We start from the raw sequence: 12,125 nt of genomic DNA on the forward strand, positions 1-12,125 counted from the left end.
TATAAAAATGGCTCACATGTAACACTATAGTCTCACGTTGCATGTTAGCTTAGCATAAAAACTGATAGCAGGGGTAAACAGCCTGGTTCTGTCAAAAAGTAACAAAATCCACTTGCAAACATCTCTACAGCTCACTAATTAACACGTTGTAGCACATTTAAAGGTAAGGTAAAAATAAGTGCTGGATTTTATCATCATTGGACAGAATCAGGCTGAGTTCCCTTTTTCCAGTCTTGATGCAGACCCTCACTGACGGACAGAAATGAGTGGTATCAATCTTCTCTCAAGAACAAAGCAGATTAGTTTATATCCACAGTGTCAATCCTTTGACCTGCAGTTCTTCAGGATTACTTTCATACTTTTCCAGCGACCTTGTGACTCAGAAGCGTTTTGAGTGTCCTTTGTTTGGAGCTGGTATTAGGGCCCAGCCCAAATTGCTGATTGATTCAACATTAGCAGATATAAATAGAAACATGGACAAAGTCCTGGCACCAATTTAAAGCTCTCACTCCCTCTGCATAGAGACACAGCAGCTGACATTTAGACATTTACCTCCAAACCCCAGTGCTTTTCTTTTCTCCAACCACTAATTAAATAACAGCGTATGAAGTGTAACAGGAAGAGAGAAATGGATCTGGATAACATGGCTTAGCATGTTTGTCCTTGATTCAAACAAAAAGAACATGCACGCCCCGTTTTTAAAACAAACAGAATGAAGTTGTCTGGATCATAGCACAATTGAATATAACATTCAGCTGACCAAAGGTTTTTACACGGTAAGTCATCCTGGGCCAGAGATGGTGTCGTGTTGAATTGGCTAATTATATGAAAGATCTTATTCAGAGAACAGGCCATATGTTGCAGGAGGTTTTCTCACCTTTTAGACAGAGGAGGAATTAAATAGTAGGGTTGAAATGTTTGTTTGATTCATGAACACAGGCGAAAAGAAAAACATCTTGAAAATTTTCCTGTAATGACAGACCCGTGGAAATGGAAATGCTGAGTCATTTTCAAATCACTGCAACTCATTTTCCTGCCAGTCCTGCAGGAATGTTACCTACCTACTACCAAACCTGTAATTCCTTGTTAAAATCATCAGTGAAACATTTAATCGCAACTTTAAACATTAAGGGTCTGTACTTCAAATAGATGCCTTGTGTCTTCGTCAGCTCTACCTGCAGGCGCGACTTCAGGCTGAGTGGGCGAGGCTGCTGAGACCCACGCTTCAATTTTTCCTGATTGCTGCTTCAGTGTACACAGGATTGTCAAGGGTGTCCGATTATAAACATCATTGGAGCGATGTGCTGACGGGACTCCTGCAGGGGGCCCTTATGGCCATCCTGGTGGTAAGTGCTGTGCCTCACTCTTAGATTTAAAGGAATTACTTGACATTTTTGGAAATGTGCTCCATCAACTTGTCTGTAGTTAAGAGTAAATTGATACCATTCTTAAGTCTAACCTTCACATAGGTGGGGACAGTTAGCTTAGCATAAAGGTTGGAAGCAGCTAGCTAGGCTCTGTCATAAATCACTTTTATTGACCAAGTATGTTACACACACACAAGGAATGTCTCTGGTACAGGACCAAGGCTGCCAACTGTGGCGCCAGCTCTCTTACACTTACACACACTGATGGAGGTGCCATGTTTTGTTACATTAGGACAGAGCCAAGTTAGCAGTTTCCCTGTTTTCAGTCTTTATGCGAAGCTAATAATTACCTGAATGTAGCTTCATATTTTATGTACACATGAAAGTGGTATTGATCATATTTCTTTAAAGTTTGTACGGCTACCACTTTATCTGTCTTGATGTTTCTTGCAGGTCTTCTTTGTGTCTGACTTCTTTAAGCCACGTGTAAATTTGCATAAGGAGGTGGACATCCCTCACACTACCCTGCAGGACACCCCAACAAATGGAAACCACTTTGAGAGCCCCAACTAAGCTAAGCAAGAGGTGGAGGCGGCTACCTCTGCATGGTCCAAACGCACACCCAGGATCCCAGCTCTCTAGCCTTTCATCTCACACATTCTCATCAGATGCCCTGCCTGGCTTTACAGTGTAGAGTACTTGAATCTTACTTCAAGTATGCTTGTCAGTGATGCATCCCAGAAGAGACTTTTGGAAGCAACACCTCAGGCCTGTTCAGAGTATAAGACAATTTGCCGTTTTGTCCACAGTTTCTCCATCTGGAGGGAAAGTGGCAAGACAACCCGTCTAACCCTTGTAGATAAGATGAAGTGACTGAGACAGATGTAGATTAGAGGCTAGAGATTCTGTAAGGACAGACCCATTTTGTATGTATCTATCTACTGAGCTGGTGGGAAGACTTACCTGCATGCACCACTAAAGGATCTGACCACTGCCAGATGAGAGAGAGGAGTGTTAGAAACCTGTGAATGTAACCCTGCTTTGTGCCTTCCGTGACCTGGAGTCAGTTTGCTCAAAGATCTGATTTAGAGTCAGTTTTAAGTCCAGTGAGCAGGGAGACATCCAAGTCTTTTAGCTCCACTACCTTCAGCCCAATCTAAGTTGTTTTTCCAAGAGCGTGCTGGAGGCTAAAGCTGATCCTAAACCAGAGGGCAACACTGCTTCAGTCTGGAGCTGCTGACTCCAAGTCACAGCTGTCTTATTCTCAGTCGTCTAATCTCATATTCAAGAAGGAAGCTCGACTCATGTCAGGTTAGAGGGCTGAAGCGTAGACGGCCACTTTGTCCTGTGCTGCCTTTGCTGGACTGCTTCTGTTATCACAGCTCCCTGTGTATCGAAGAACTAATATATAAACATCAAGTCAGACAAATGCACTTTTGTATAATCTGTATGTGAACACATTACTACAGACTTTTATTGAAAAAGTTACATATGTACAAGTGTCTAAAACAACAACAAAAGGAAAAAGCCATTTTAACACGAATGCATATGAAACACTGAATTGTATTGTCAAAGTTAAAGCATGACCTGTTACCTTTATCAGTCAGATATCAATGTCATACTGCACAAACTAAATAAAAGCATGAATGTTCAATGTATTCACCTCAATGTAAAAGAAATTCGGCTCATTTGTTTATAAAATGCGACAGGAGCTCGAAGATGATAACGTCTGATCAGAAAAGTGATCTGAAACTCAGCTCAACTAACCTTCTGGGAAATGCGCCATAATATTTAACCCCACTGAGAGCAAACATCCGTCCATGGGTTAATCATAAGATCAATAATATGCCTTCTCCTCCAGCAGCATCATAGGTAAAGACTGGCAGCAAAGACTATGTCTCTCTTGATCTTCGTTATAGCTGCAAACACACAAATGCCAAAGACACTATGAAGTGACAGTGAAGCGAGTTCAGTTAAAACTATACAGACAAAACTATCAAAAAAAAAAAACTACAAATAAAGCAGTTACATTGTTTGTAGTTGTAGACCGGTCTGTGCTCAGCATGGCGTCATAATCTGTCCATGCCCAGACCCACATGAACCAACGGACAATTTAAAAAAACAATTATTGCAAACAAGCAATTCAGTTTTATCATAAGTTGAGCTTCTTAGCAACTGTGTCCTGACAGCCAAAAGTTATAACTCATATTACTGTCTAATGCAGGAAATAAAAATATTCAAGACCTTGGTGGTAGAAGTTTGAAACTCAAATACCTTCTAAGGCCTTATTTTCCAGGATATGAATTCAATGCTGGATTTTTTTTTTTTTTTTTTTTTTAAGACTAAGACCCGCCTTGTAAGAAAAGATGGAAGTAGTGGAGTTTCGTACCTTCCGAAAACTTGTTCTCCAGCTCGGTGTTGCCTATGGCCTTGGCGGCAGAGCACATTTGTCTCAGTACCTCCTCCAGACGGCGCATGCAGCGGATGATGCTCCCTACACAAGACAGACACAAATACACAAAGTGTTTAGTGGGTGGATTTGTTAGGAATCAGACTTTACTGACGTCGCTGAATGCTTGGAGCAGTGTTGACATTTAAAGCCTTGGCTTGAATTGGCACTGCACAATGTAAAAAGTCAAATCCTCTGACAAACCTGCTTAACAGATTTGTAATGTTTCCATAATTTCCAAGAGTTTTCCAGGAAAGCACTGTGTCATTTGGTATTAATGAGAAGGAAAATACCCTGTGTTCAACTGGTTCTTTAGCTGAGCAGGCAAAAATCTGATCTGTCAACAGTCAAGCACAATATTCAACATGAATAATGATGATGATAAATCATTCTTGAATCAATGCATATTTACTTCTGTTTAAATGGAGCATTTCTTTTGCATGGAAATTCAGATTTTTTTTGCCAACTAGTGGTGAATGACAGGACGCTACAGACCTGTCAAATGAATCCTTACCAAACTTTTTAGTTTACAGCAGGTGTTATCAAAATTCAAAGAGAAAGAACATGTACAAATACTCTGAAGTAATTATTTTGGCACTGTGAATCCTCTGTCTCTCTCCTTTGCCAACACACACACACAAGCATCTAAAACTCCCTGAAGTTTCCCAACTCAGCATTACTTCCCTCTCATGATATCCAACATTTTACCACTGAGGTCATTGCTGGAGCTATGGGAAGAATGGCGGACGTAAAACTGGATTTAAATCAATTAATAACCCTCCCACAGGCTCCATGTGGCTGCACATGTGTAAGTGGATAAATCAAACTGAAATGGTTTTGTAAAGGCTGTGTTGCACCTCAGTAGTGGGGGAAGAAAGATTCTGATTATTTACCTTAAGGATATTAATTAGTAAAATGTTCTTAACTCTGCCTGAAATGTAGTACTCTTACTTTCCATCACTGTCTTTGCTGTCTGTTAGGAATTATTCTGAAAGCCTGAATGGATCCAAATGCTCAAATAAAGCTGGCCAGGTTTATATGGCAAGTTTAACACCTACATTTTAACCTCCTGTCAGTAGGATATTAGTAAAAACGGTGCACCTTCAAAGACGTCGGTCATCTTGCAGATCTGAGCGAACGTGGCACCATTAGCCCAGGCGTAGACCACGTCCATCAGGTGGGGCTTGAACTGGTTCAAATAGGTCTCCTCGTCCACCTCCAGCTTGGCGTCTGCAGACACCTTGGCTATGCGCTTCGCACACTCCTGAACACAGCAAAAACAGCAGCATTCACATCTTCACCAAACCTTAAACACTTAGAAAGAACCTTGGGTTTGTTGTTTATCTGCTCACCTGCATTTGTCTCAGGGGTGCAGCTAGCTGCTCAGTCAGTTTGGGCATCTCACTGGCCTGGAAGATAAAATGACATCAATAATGCTGTGATAGCAAATTTCCAACATTTGTTTTGTTGCTTTCATTCCAAGCTCCAGGCAAAAACATGTTGCCACTTTAATCTGATACAGGCATTTTTGAGAAGGAGCTGATCTAAGCAAAACAGGATCTCTCTGCGTTCTCACTGGCCATATCAGCATTTCACTGATGTGCTGGAAGAATGTTTTCCTGTTTTTACCATGATCTGTTTTTTTAATTTTTATTTTTTTATCTTGCTTTTAAGGGCATTTAAAGGCTTTCTGGATTCAGTGCAAGTGGAATACAGTGAGCACAAGGCCTCTCCTTCTCCTTAAACATCTGGTCCTGTTTGTCTTTGGTAATTAAATTATTTGCTTTTCAACTTGAACATAATTATTAACCCTTAAAGTTGGCCTACAGCAGCTTTAGTTGTCAGCTCTCATACATTAACACTAGCCTGACCTGTAGAAGTCAACATTTCACTGGCTTTAACTGGAATGGAGCCTCTGGCTTCCTTTACAAGGTTCATACTCAGCTCTTAAAGGAACAGTTCTTCACTTTGTCATGAGTTAGATGAGAAGACTGATACCACTCATCTGTACATTCAACAGGAACCAACAAAATTAAGAGTATTTCTAGGCCCAGCCAGCTGTTCCCAGTCTCCAGTCTTACACTGGCTGTAGCTTCATGTTTAACATAGGTAGGAGTGCTATCGAGTGCTCGGCCATAAAGCTGATAACCACGTCTCAGAAACCTACTATTATTTCATGATACCCGAGTTTCTATAGTAAAACCAAATGATACTTTTTCATCTCGATGCCACACCTTTACAGCCACATTGATTAATCTGCAGATTATTTTCATGATTCCATCTAAAATCCCATAATAATTTCTAAGACATGACAAAGCAGGGAACTCATTACATTTGAGAAACCTTAAACTAGTGAATGTCTGGAAAAGGACAACTGATTTTTCATTCATCAAACTAAATATATGGTTAAAGAATAAGTAAAATCATATGAATGTGATGATGCATTCAGACTTTTTGCGATTGATGATTTGAGTTGGTCACATATAAAATCACTCAAGTCGATCAAACCTGGGCTACTTTAAAGAAATCTCTTACTGGGGCACTAACGTCAGAATAGGCTGATGCTGTAAAAACACACAGAGAATGGATAGTTTTGTTTCAATGAGAGCTAAACCAGCAGCAGATGCTCTTAAATGACAGGCGACAGATGCCCAAACAAGGGTCCTGACAGCTGCCTGTCGCCAGCCCCTCGCTGACAGAACAAACAAGACACAAAAGAGACGGCAGTGGGGGGCATGACTGAGCTTAGGCAAAAATGTGTTCAGTTCTGAGCAGCGAGCTGATGTAGAGCCAAAGAAAATATATGTTGAACCATGTGACCCCAACAGGCTTCATTAGGAATGACAAACACATCAACCGCAGGTTTCTGTTTTGGTTGTAGCACATGGAAGAGACCAAGAATGTTACTGGAGCTTGAATGTGTGGGATGGGAATCAGCTGTTTATGTCAGTGTTTGGGAAAGGCTCAACGTCTGTTTATATGGAGAATTAGAGGAATTATATAAGTTTGTGTGTTCATACGTTTTCCTGGAAGACAAAGCAGGACAGCAGGGCGGTGGCTTGTTCAACCGTCAGATCGTTGAAGAGGCCGTTGAATATCATCTCTGTCAGCAGGAGCTCGTCGGCGCTGGAAAGATTAACCCCGAGTCAGTAACTACATGACATTTTCTAACTTTATCAAACCGGACCCGACACATTCATCAGCGACTAAGCAGAAACAAGTTGCAGCCATTAGAGAAATCGGAGCAGATGACATCCAACCACATATTTCAGCCCTCTCCTAAAAAGAAGATCCACTGCGTGCTGGGTGTGTGCTCCACATTTCCATACCTGCTAATTTCACATGCAACTCGCCCTTTCATCTCAATTACATCAGAGGGGCTGGCGAAGCCAAGGCGCCGCAGAACTCTCTTCCTGCACTTCAGCTTGTCCATCTGTAGGACGGTCCGAGCTTTCTTCAGCTCTCGCTTGGCTGTTCGAACTTCTACTGCAATCTGAAACAGAAAGACACATGCAGTATACTGTTATTCAATGCAATGGAGAGAAGCTCTTCCAGGGATTCCAGAAAGATTCTTTTATTTATTATCAGCACTGATATTCATATTCTAACACTACACAGTGATGGAGTGATGGAGTGACAGGAGTTACCTGCCAGCAGATGTTCATCTGCCTGCTTCTCTCTTCACAATGTCCACTATCCACATCGACATCTACCCCTCATCATTACAACACACCTCAGAGCCAAAGACGTCAACACAACCACAAAGACTTGGCCAACATGCCTCATTACTCAAACTGAGCCTAATTTCCCAGAACTGGTGGCTCTGTGTGAGAGACAGCCAGGAAAGTTACCACACATGCTGTAAAGTTGAGACTTTCAGGTGCTTGTGCCAAAAATCATCAAACAGCGCAGAAACCAAGTGTTAACACAGTAACACATGAGGGGCAACTGACACAGCCATGTTGTGGTGTGTGTGTGTGATGTGATACAATACTACCTTAAATAAATAAATAAAGGTAGGTAGTGGAAAGGTGAAAGGAGAGGGGAGCTGCAGAATGATCCTGGGGATTGGAGCTCTCCTGTGTGCACACACACACACACACACACACGCACCACAACATGGACAGATGTAGATGTTTATGCAAATTGTCAAACATGGTGAGGGTTGGTTTTTCACCCCCTGATAAAGCCAAATAAGGTGTCTTGCATCTATAACTCAGACTCTTATAAGATTGTTCCTAGATGCTCAGAAGTTATTCCGGTTGACTGAAGACGCTCTGCGAAGCGAGAAGGCTGCTGGAGGAGCCATGAGCGAGGATACATGAGACCATGTAAGTTTTTTATGAACTGACATGCCCCTTTGTCAGAAATCAGTTGGTGACTGGACGCTTCAGATGAAGGATCTGAGGAAAGGATGTCTCGTGTTGTTATTAATGCATTTCCTCGTATCCTCTCTCCTCATGTTTTCCTCGGATCGTACGTGGGTGGGACTAAGATACAAGGAAAAGATGCAAGTGAGGGGAAACAGTGGTGCTTAGATCCTTGGGAAGTTCCCTATGACACTGTGCCTTTTTAACTACCACTGTATGAACTAAGTGAAGCTGAGCTGACTCCGTCATTCTGTAAGTGGAGCACACAGATGCAGTAGTGACTACAGTGTGTTATTGTGGTAAAATATGAACAGGACATGATGAATTCCTGTAAAGGCCCTGAGGATTAGGCAGAGACTTTTACTTTGAAGACTTCCAATGTTCCCATAAAGCATGGCTGATATCTTTATATAGGACAACACGGAGTTAAACCCATGACACAGCGGAGAAACAAAGCTTTTTTTTTGGTTTGTTTGTTAAATCTCTTGCTCCATGTGATCCGGTGACATTTTCTGGTCTGACATATAACTCCGGGTGAGGCCCTGTAGGAATAATTTCCTTGCTTTCTTCCTGTATTTGTCTATATGAGTTCACATATCGCCAAAGCCAATCGGTCTGGCAGGAAAAGACAATGGGCGGTCATCAACTGTCATCTAAATAAAGGTGGCCAATGCAGATAAAAGTGATTTTCCAACAGTAACAATACCAACTGTAACCTGTGGTCAATGATTTAAAAGGGTTTGACATTTAGCAAGGTTTCACACGACTTTTAGCTTGTGTGCTCTCACACACTCACACACACACACACACACACACACACACACACACCTTAGACAGTTTCTTACCAAAGCTTTCTTCTCACAGAGAGAATAAACAGATTCTAAACTGGGGTCGCTGTGCAGGGGGTGGGAGTACATGCGGTGTTCAAAGGCCTCCACTTTCTGAATGACTTTCTTCAGTGCAGGGTCCTTGATGCCCATGTCGTCTATGGGGTCGAGAAGAGGAACGCCATCTGGGAAACGTTTCTGCACTTCCTGAGGACAACATGGTTGAAAAGGGCAACAATTTAGGTAATGGTTTCTGCTCAGTGTTACCGGCTTTGCTGTTGCACTGTGTACCTGTATAGACTTGAGCATGAGCTGTCTGTTGTCCAGGGGCCTCAGGTCTTTGGGGATGTAGAGGCGAACGGAGCTGATGGCAGTCAGGAGATGCAGCATCACTGGGACCACCTGGACAAACGCAGTAATCATCAGCCAGGTTCCCATCCAAGTTTAGAGCAAAGTGTAATCAAACTGACAAAAGAAAGCGTTCGATCCACTAGTTAGGTGACTATTAGGGGCACTGACATAAACAGAGGGTGGTGCTAGTTATCCAGACAGGTACGATTACAACGTGATGGAAAATATGGCACTTAGGCTTGTTTCATGTGTTTGAGAAAGAGAGTGTCCTCCTTATGCCACATACAGATCTGATTTTTTTGTCAACCTGTGAAATTAAAGGCTTCTGTGGTCTGTTTCACCCACCTGCATCTCTCCAGTCTCCCCTGGAGTAGCAGGTTTAGCCGCCTCAGTCGCAGCATCTTTCACACTGTCCTTACTACAGTGGAGCAAAACCTCCACCACGTACAGCGGCTCTGAGTCCGTACTGGTCTGAGTGAGGGGGGGGGGAAGGCATTACTCACAGTCATGTGTGAATTCATTCATGTATGTGTGACACCGTGACACCACTAACTTACCTTCACATTAGTCTTCTTGCAAAAGTTTACCACAACTCCCCAGCCAAAGTCAGTGTTGTCGCTTTTCACCTGAGGGGGTCGCATCAAAGACTCACTAAGCAACATGTAAAAATCCATAATGCACATTGTGTGTGTGATGCTGTACCTTAACAAGTCGTCCAGGCTGCAAGAAGGGCAAGCAGTACTTGGGTTTCTGGATGAACTCCTGTATCTCTTTACCCAGTTTGGCCAGCTGCTGTCTGATTTTAAAGTAGGTGCCAACACTCTCTTCATTGGGTATCTCAATGGCGTGGTACTGCTCCTCTAGCTTTTTAATTTCTGCAAACACACACAGGCAGATTAATCAATATTGAAAATAACAGTTAGTTGTAGCCATAAAGAAATAATGCCAAACACTGGATAATGATACTTTGGTAATGGAATCATTGTCAACTTGCAGTTGTTACAGTCAACGGTGAGCTTGTTTAAGTCTCCGGCATTTCTCCACTCAAACAGAACTGTCTGCCGTTAGTGAACAGATTCATCTTTGACAGCTTGTTTCCACCGCATGAATCAGAGAGACCGTAAATACATGCAAGTCCAAACACGCGTGTCACTGTGTCAGTAGAATCTATCGCATCCAGGCTGGACTGTAAAGACGTTCATAAATTAAAATGCTTACTCTCCACTACACCAGGCAAAGCTCTGTAGTGCTGGAACTGGTAGAAGGACTTCTCCAGCATGTACTCAGGGTTGATCTCCTCCACACGCAGCAGATTGAGCACCATGTTGTAGGTCAGGTGGAAGGCGCTGTTCAGGGGGTCCGCTGATCCCTGTGTAGCACAAAAACAACCAGACAGATTAACATCCACAATTATTCAGTTGTAATAATACACAGCTGTGGGTCAGTATGTGGTTGTATAATTATGCTAGGAGGTCTGCTTGAATGCAGGCTGAAGTCGACCTCTCTTAAATTAAACTCTGGGAATATTTTTCAGTCACAACCTTTGAAAGCCCAGAACCACAAATATGTGTTTAACATCTTTCTCTGAGACACCCTGGGAATTAAGCACCGTGACAGAGCCAACAAACAGGTTTACATGAACACAACCCTCTTTCAAAAGGTATGCAGATGCATATTTATATCAGCACAGCTATAAATACTGTATGTCAAACCAAAGCCAACAGAGCAAGACTCTGGCTTCTCTGTGACTGTGTCTGGCATCAGGTTCTGACATAGCACCAAACAGCCGGATGATCCAGAGGCACTTCTGACGTTTTCCACTCAATCTTTCAGGTAAATTCTCAGCAAGAGAGCAGAGAGTTGTGTTTAACTGATGGGACAGTGGGACTATTCTTGCAACAACAGTATGTGTAGACAGTAGTGGAGAGTTTTGCAAAAGATGTGATGGATGACTTATAGCTGCATTTTGAAAAATAATATGAACTTGGATGTTAAAAAGCTTCATAGCAGCTAGACTCCTGCTCAGTACCTTGAGTAGTTGTTTGCCCACAGCTGGACTCATCTTCTCATCCACCATAAAAATAACAATTCCCCTGTCGTCCATTCCTCTCCTCCCGGCACGTCCAGACATCTGGATGTACTCACCTGATGTAATCTAGAGCCGCATGAAAACACACAAGACATTAGGAAGAAAGAAATTTGATAGTGAAACTTCGTCTAAAGCTGGAATATAATATGTATTTGCTGCTCTGACAAAGACAGAAAAAGAAACAGCCTATTGTACTGCTGAGAAAAGAGGTTCAAAACATCACCAGACAGCTTTGTGATCGTGTACATTTGAGTGAGAATATAAGTAAATGTTTTGGAAATTAGATGGCATATTTCCACAACGAGTGCCTAGCCATGTATCTAACAGAAACCTGGATGAGGAAGCTGTCTCGTGAGGGAGAGACAGGACTAGTTTTCCACGAGCCTCTGAGTCACACATGGCTCTGAATAAACTCTACATCGCTACTGGGTTATGAGCAGTAAAATGCACCAAAAGTAGGATAAGATTATTTCTGTGTTGAAGTGATCTGATTGTGATTTCAGAAATGTCATGGGATCAGCTCTTGATTTGAAACACAGTGCGTTTCAGGAATGAGAGCTGTGTGAAATGTGCGAGTGCCTGCGTGGAGCTTTGGCCCTGTCGGAGAAACCAGATGTAGTTTCCGTCTCTCTAGCAGTACTTTCAAAGCCTTTGTGTGTGTGTGTGTGTGTG

At 42.4% G+C, this 12,125-nt stretch overlaps 2 protein-coding genes across 3 annotated transcripts in view; one reads left to right on the forward strand and one right to left on the reverse strand.

The window, feature by feature from the left end:
- Positions 1-3,025, forward strand: part of plpp1a (phospholipid phosphatase 1a) — a 19,364-nt gene extending 16,339 nt beyond the window's left edge. For both annotated transcript variants that reach the window (XM_020621110.1, XM_020621109.1), the window contains exons 6-7: positions 1,170-1,346; positions 1,821-3,025. In XM_020621110.1, the coding sequence (XP_020476766.1) occupies positions 1,170-1,346; positions 1,821-1,940 (297 nt within the window). In that variant the 3' untranslated portion in view covers positions 1,941-3,025. The remainder of the gene's footprint in view (positions 1-1,169; positions 1,347-1,820) is intronic.
- Positions 2,814-12,125, reverse strand: part of mtrex (Mtr4 exosome RNA helicase) — a 22,129-nt gene continuing 12,817 nt past the window's right edge. The window contains exons 15-27 of the mRNA XM_020621072.1: positions 11,394-11,519; positions 10,583-10,733; positions 10,067-10,239; positions 9,922-9,990; positions 9,710-9,835; positions 9,305-9,415; positions 9,032-9,220; positions 7,146-7,309; positions 6,837-6,942; positions 5,169-5,225; positions 4,918-5,080; positions 3,757-3,861; positions 2,814-3,286 (exon numbers count right to left, since the gene is read on the reverse strand). Of these exons, the coding sequence (XP_020476728.1) occupies positions 3,234-3,286; positions 3,757-3,861; positions 4,918-5,080; positions 5,169-5,225; positions 6,837-6,942; positions 7,146-7,309; positions 9,032-9,220; positions 9,305-9,415; positions 9,710-9,835; positions 9,922-9,990; positions 10,067-10,239; positions 10,583-10,733; positions 11,394-11,519 (1,593 nt within the window). The 3' untranslated portion in view covers positions 2,814-3,233. The remainder of the gene's footprint in view (positions 3,287-3,756; positions 3,862-4,917; positions 5,081-5,168; positions 5,226-6,836; positions 6,943-7,145; positions 7,310-9,031; positions 9,221-9,304; positions 9,416-9,709; positions 9,836-9,921; positions 9,991-10,066; positions 10,240-10,582; positions 10,734-11,393; positions 11,520-12,125) is intronic.

Source organism: Monopterus albus, unplaced genomic scaffold, assembly GCF_001952655.1.
Source record: "Monopterus albus unplaced genomic scaffold, M_albus_1.0 scaffold253.1, whole genome shotgun sequence".
Classification (NCBI taxonomy): Eukaryota; Metazoa; Chordata; class Actinopteri; order Synbranchiformes; family Synbranchidae; genus Monopterus; species Monopterus albus.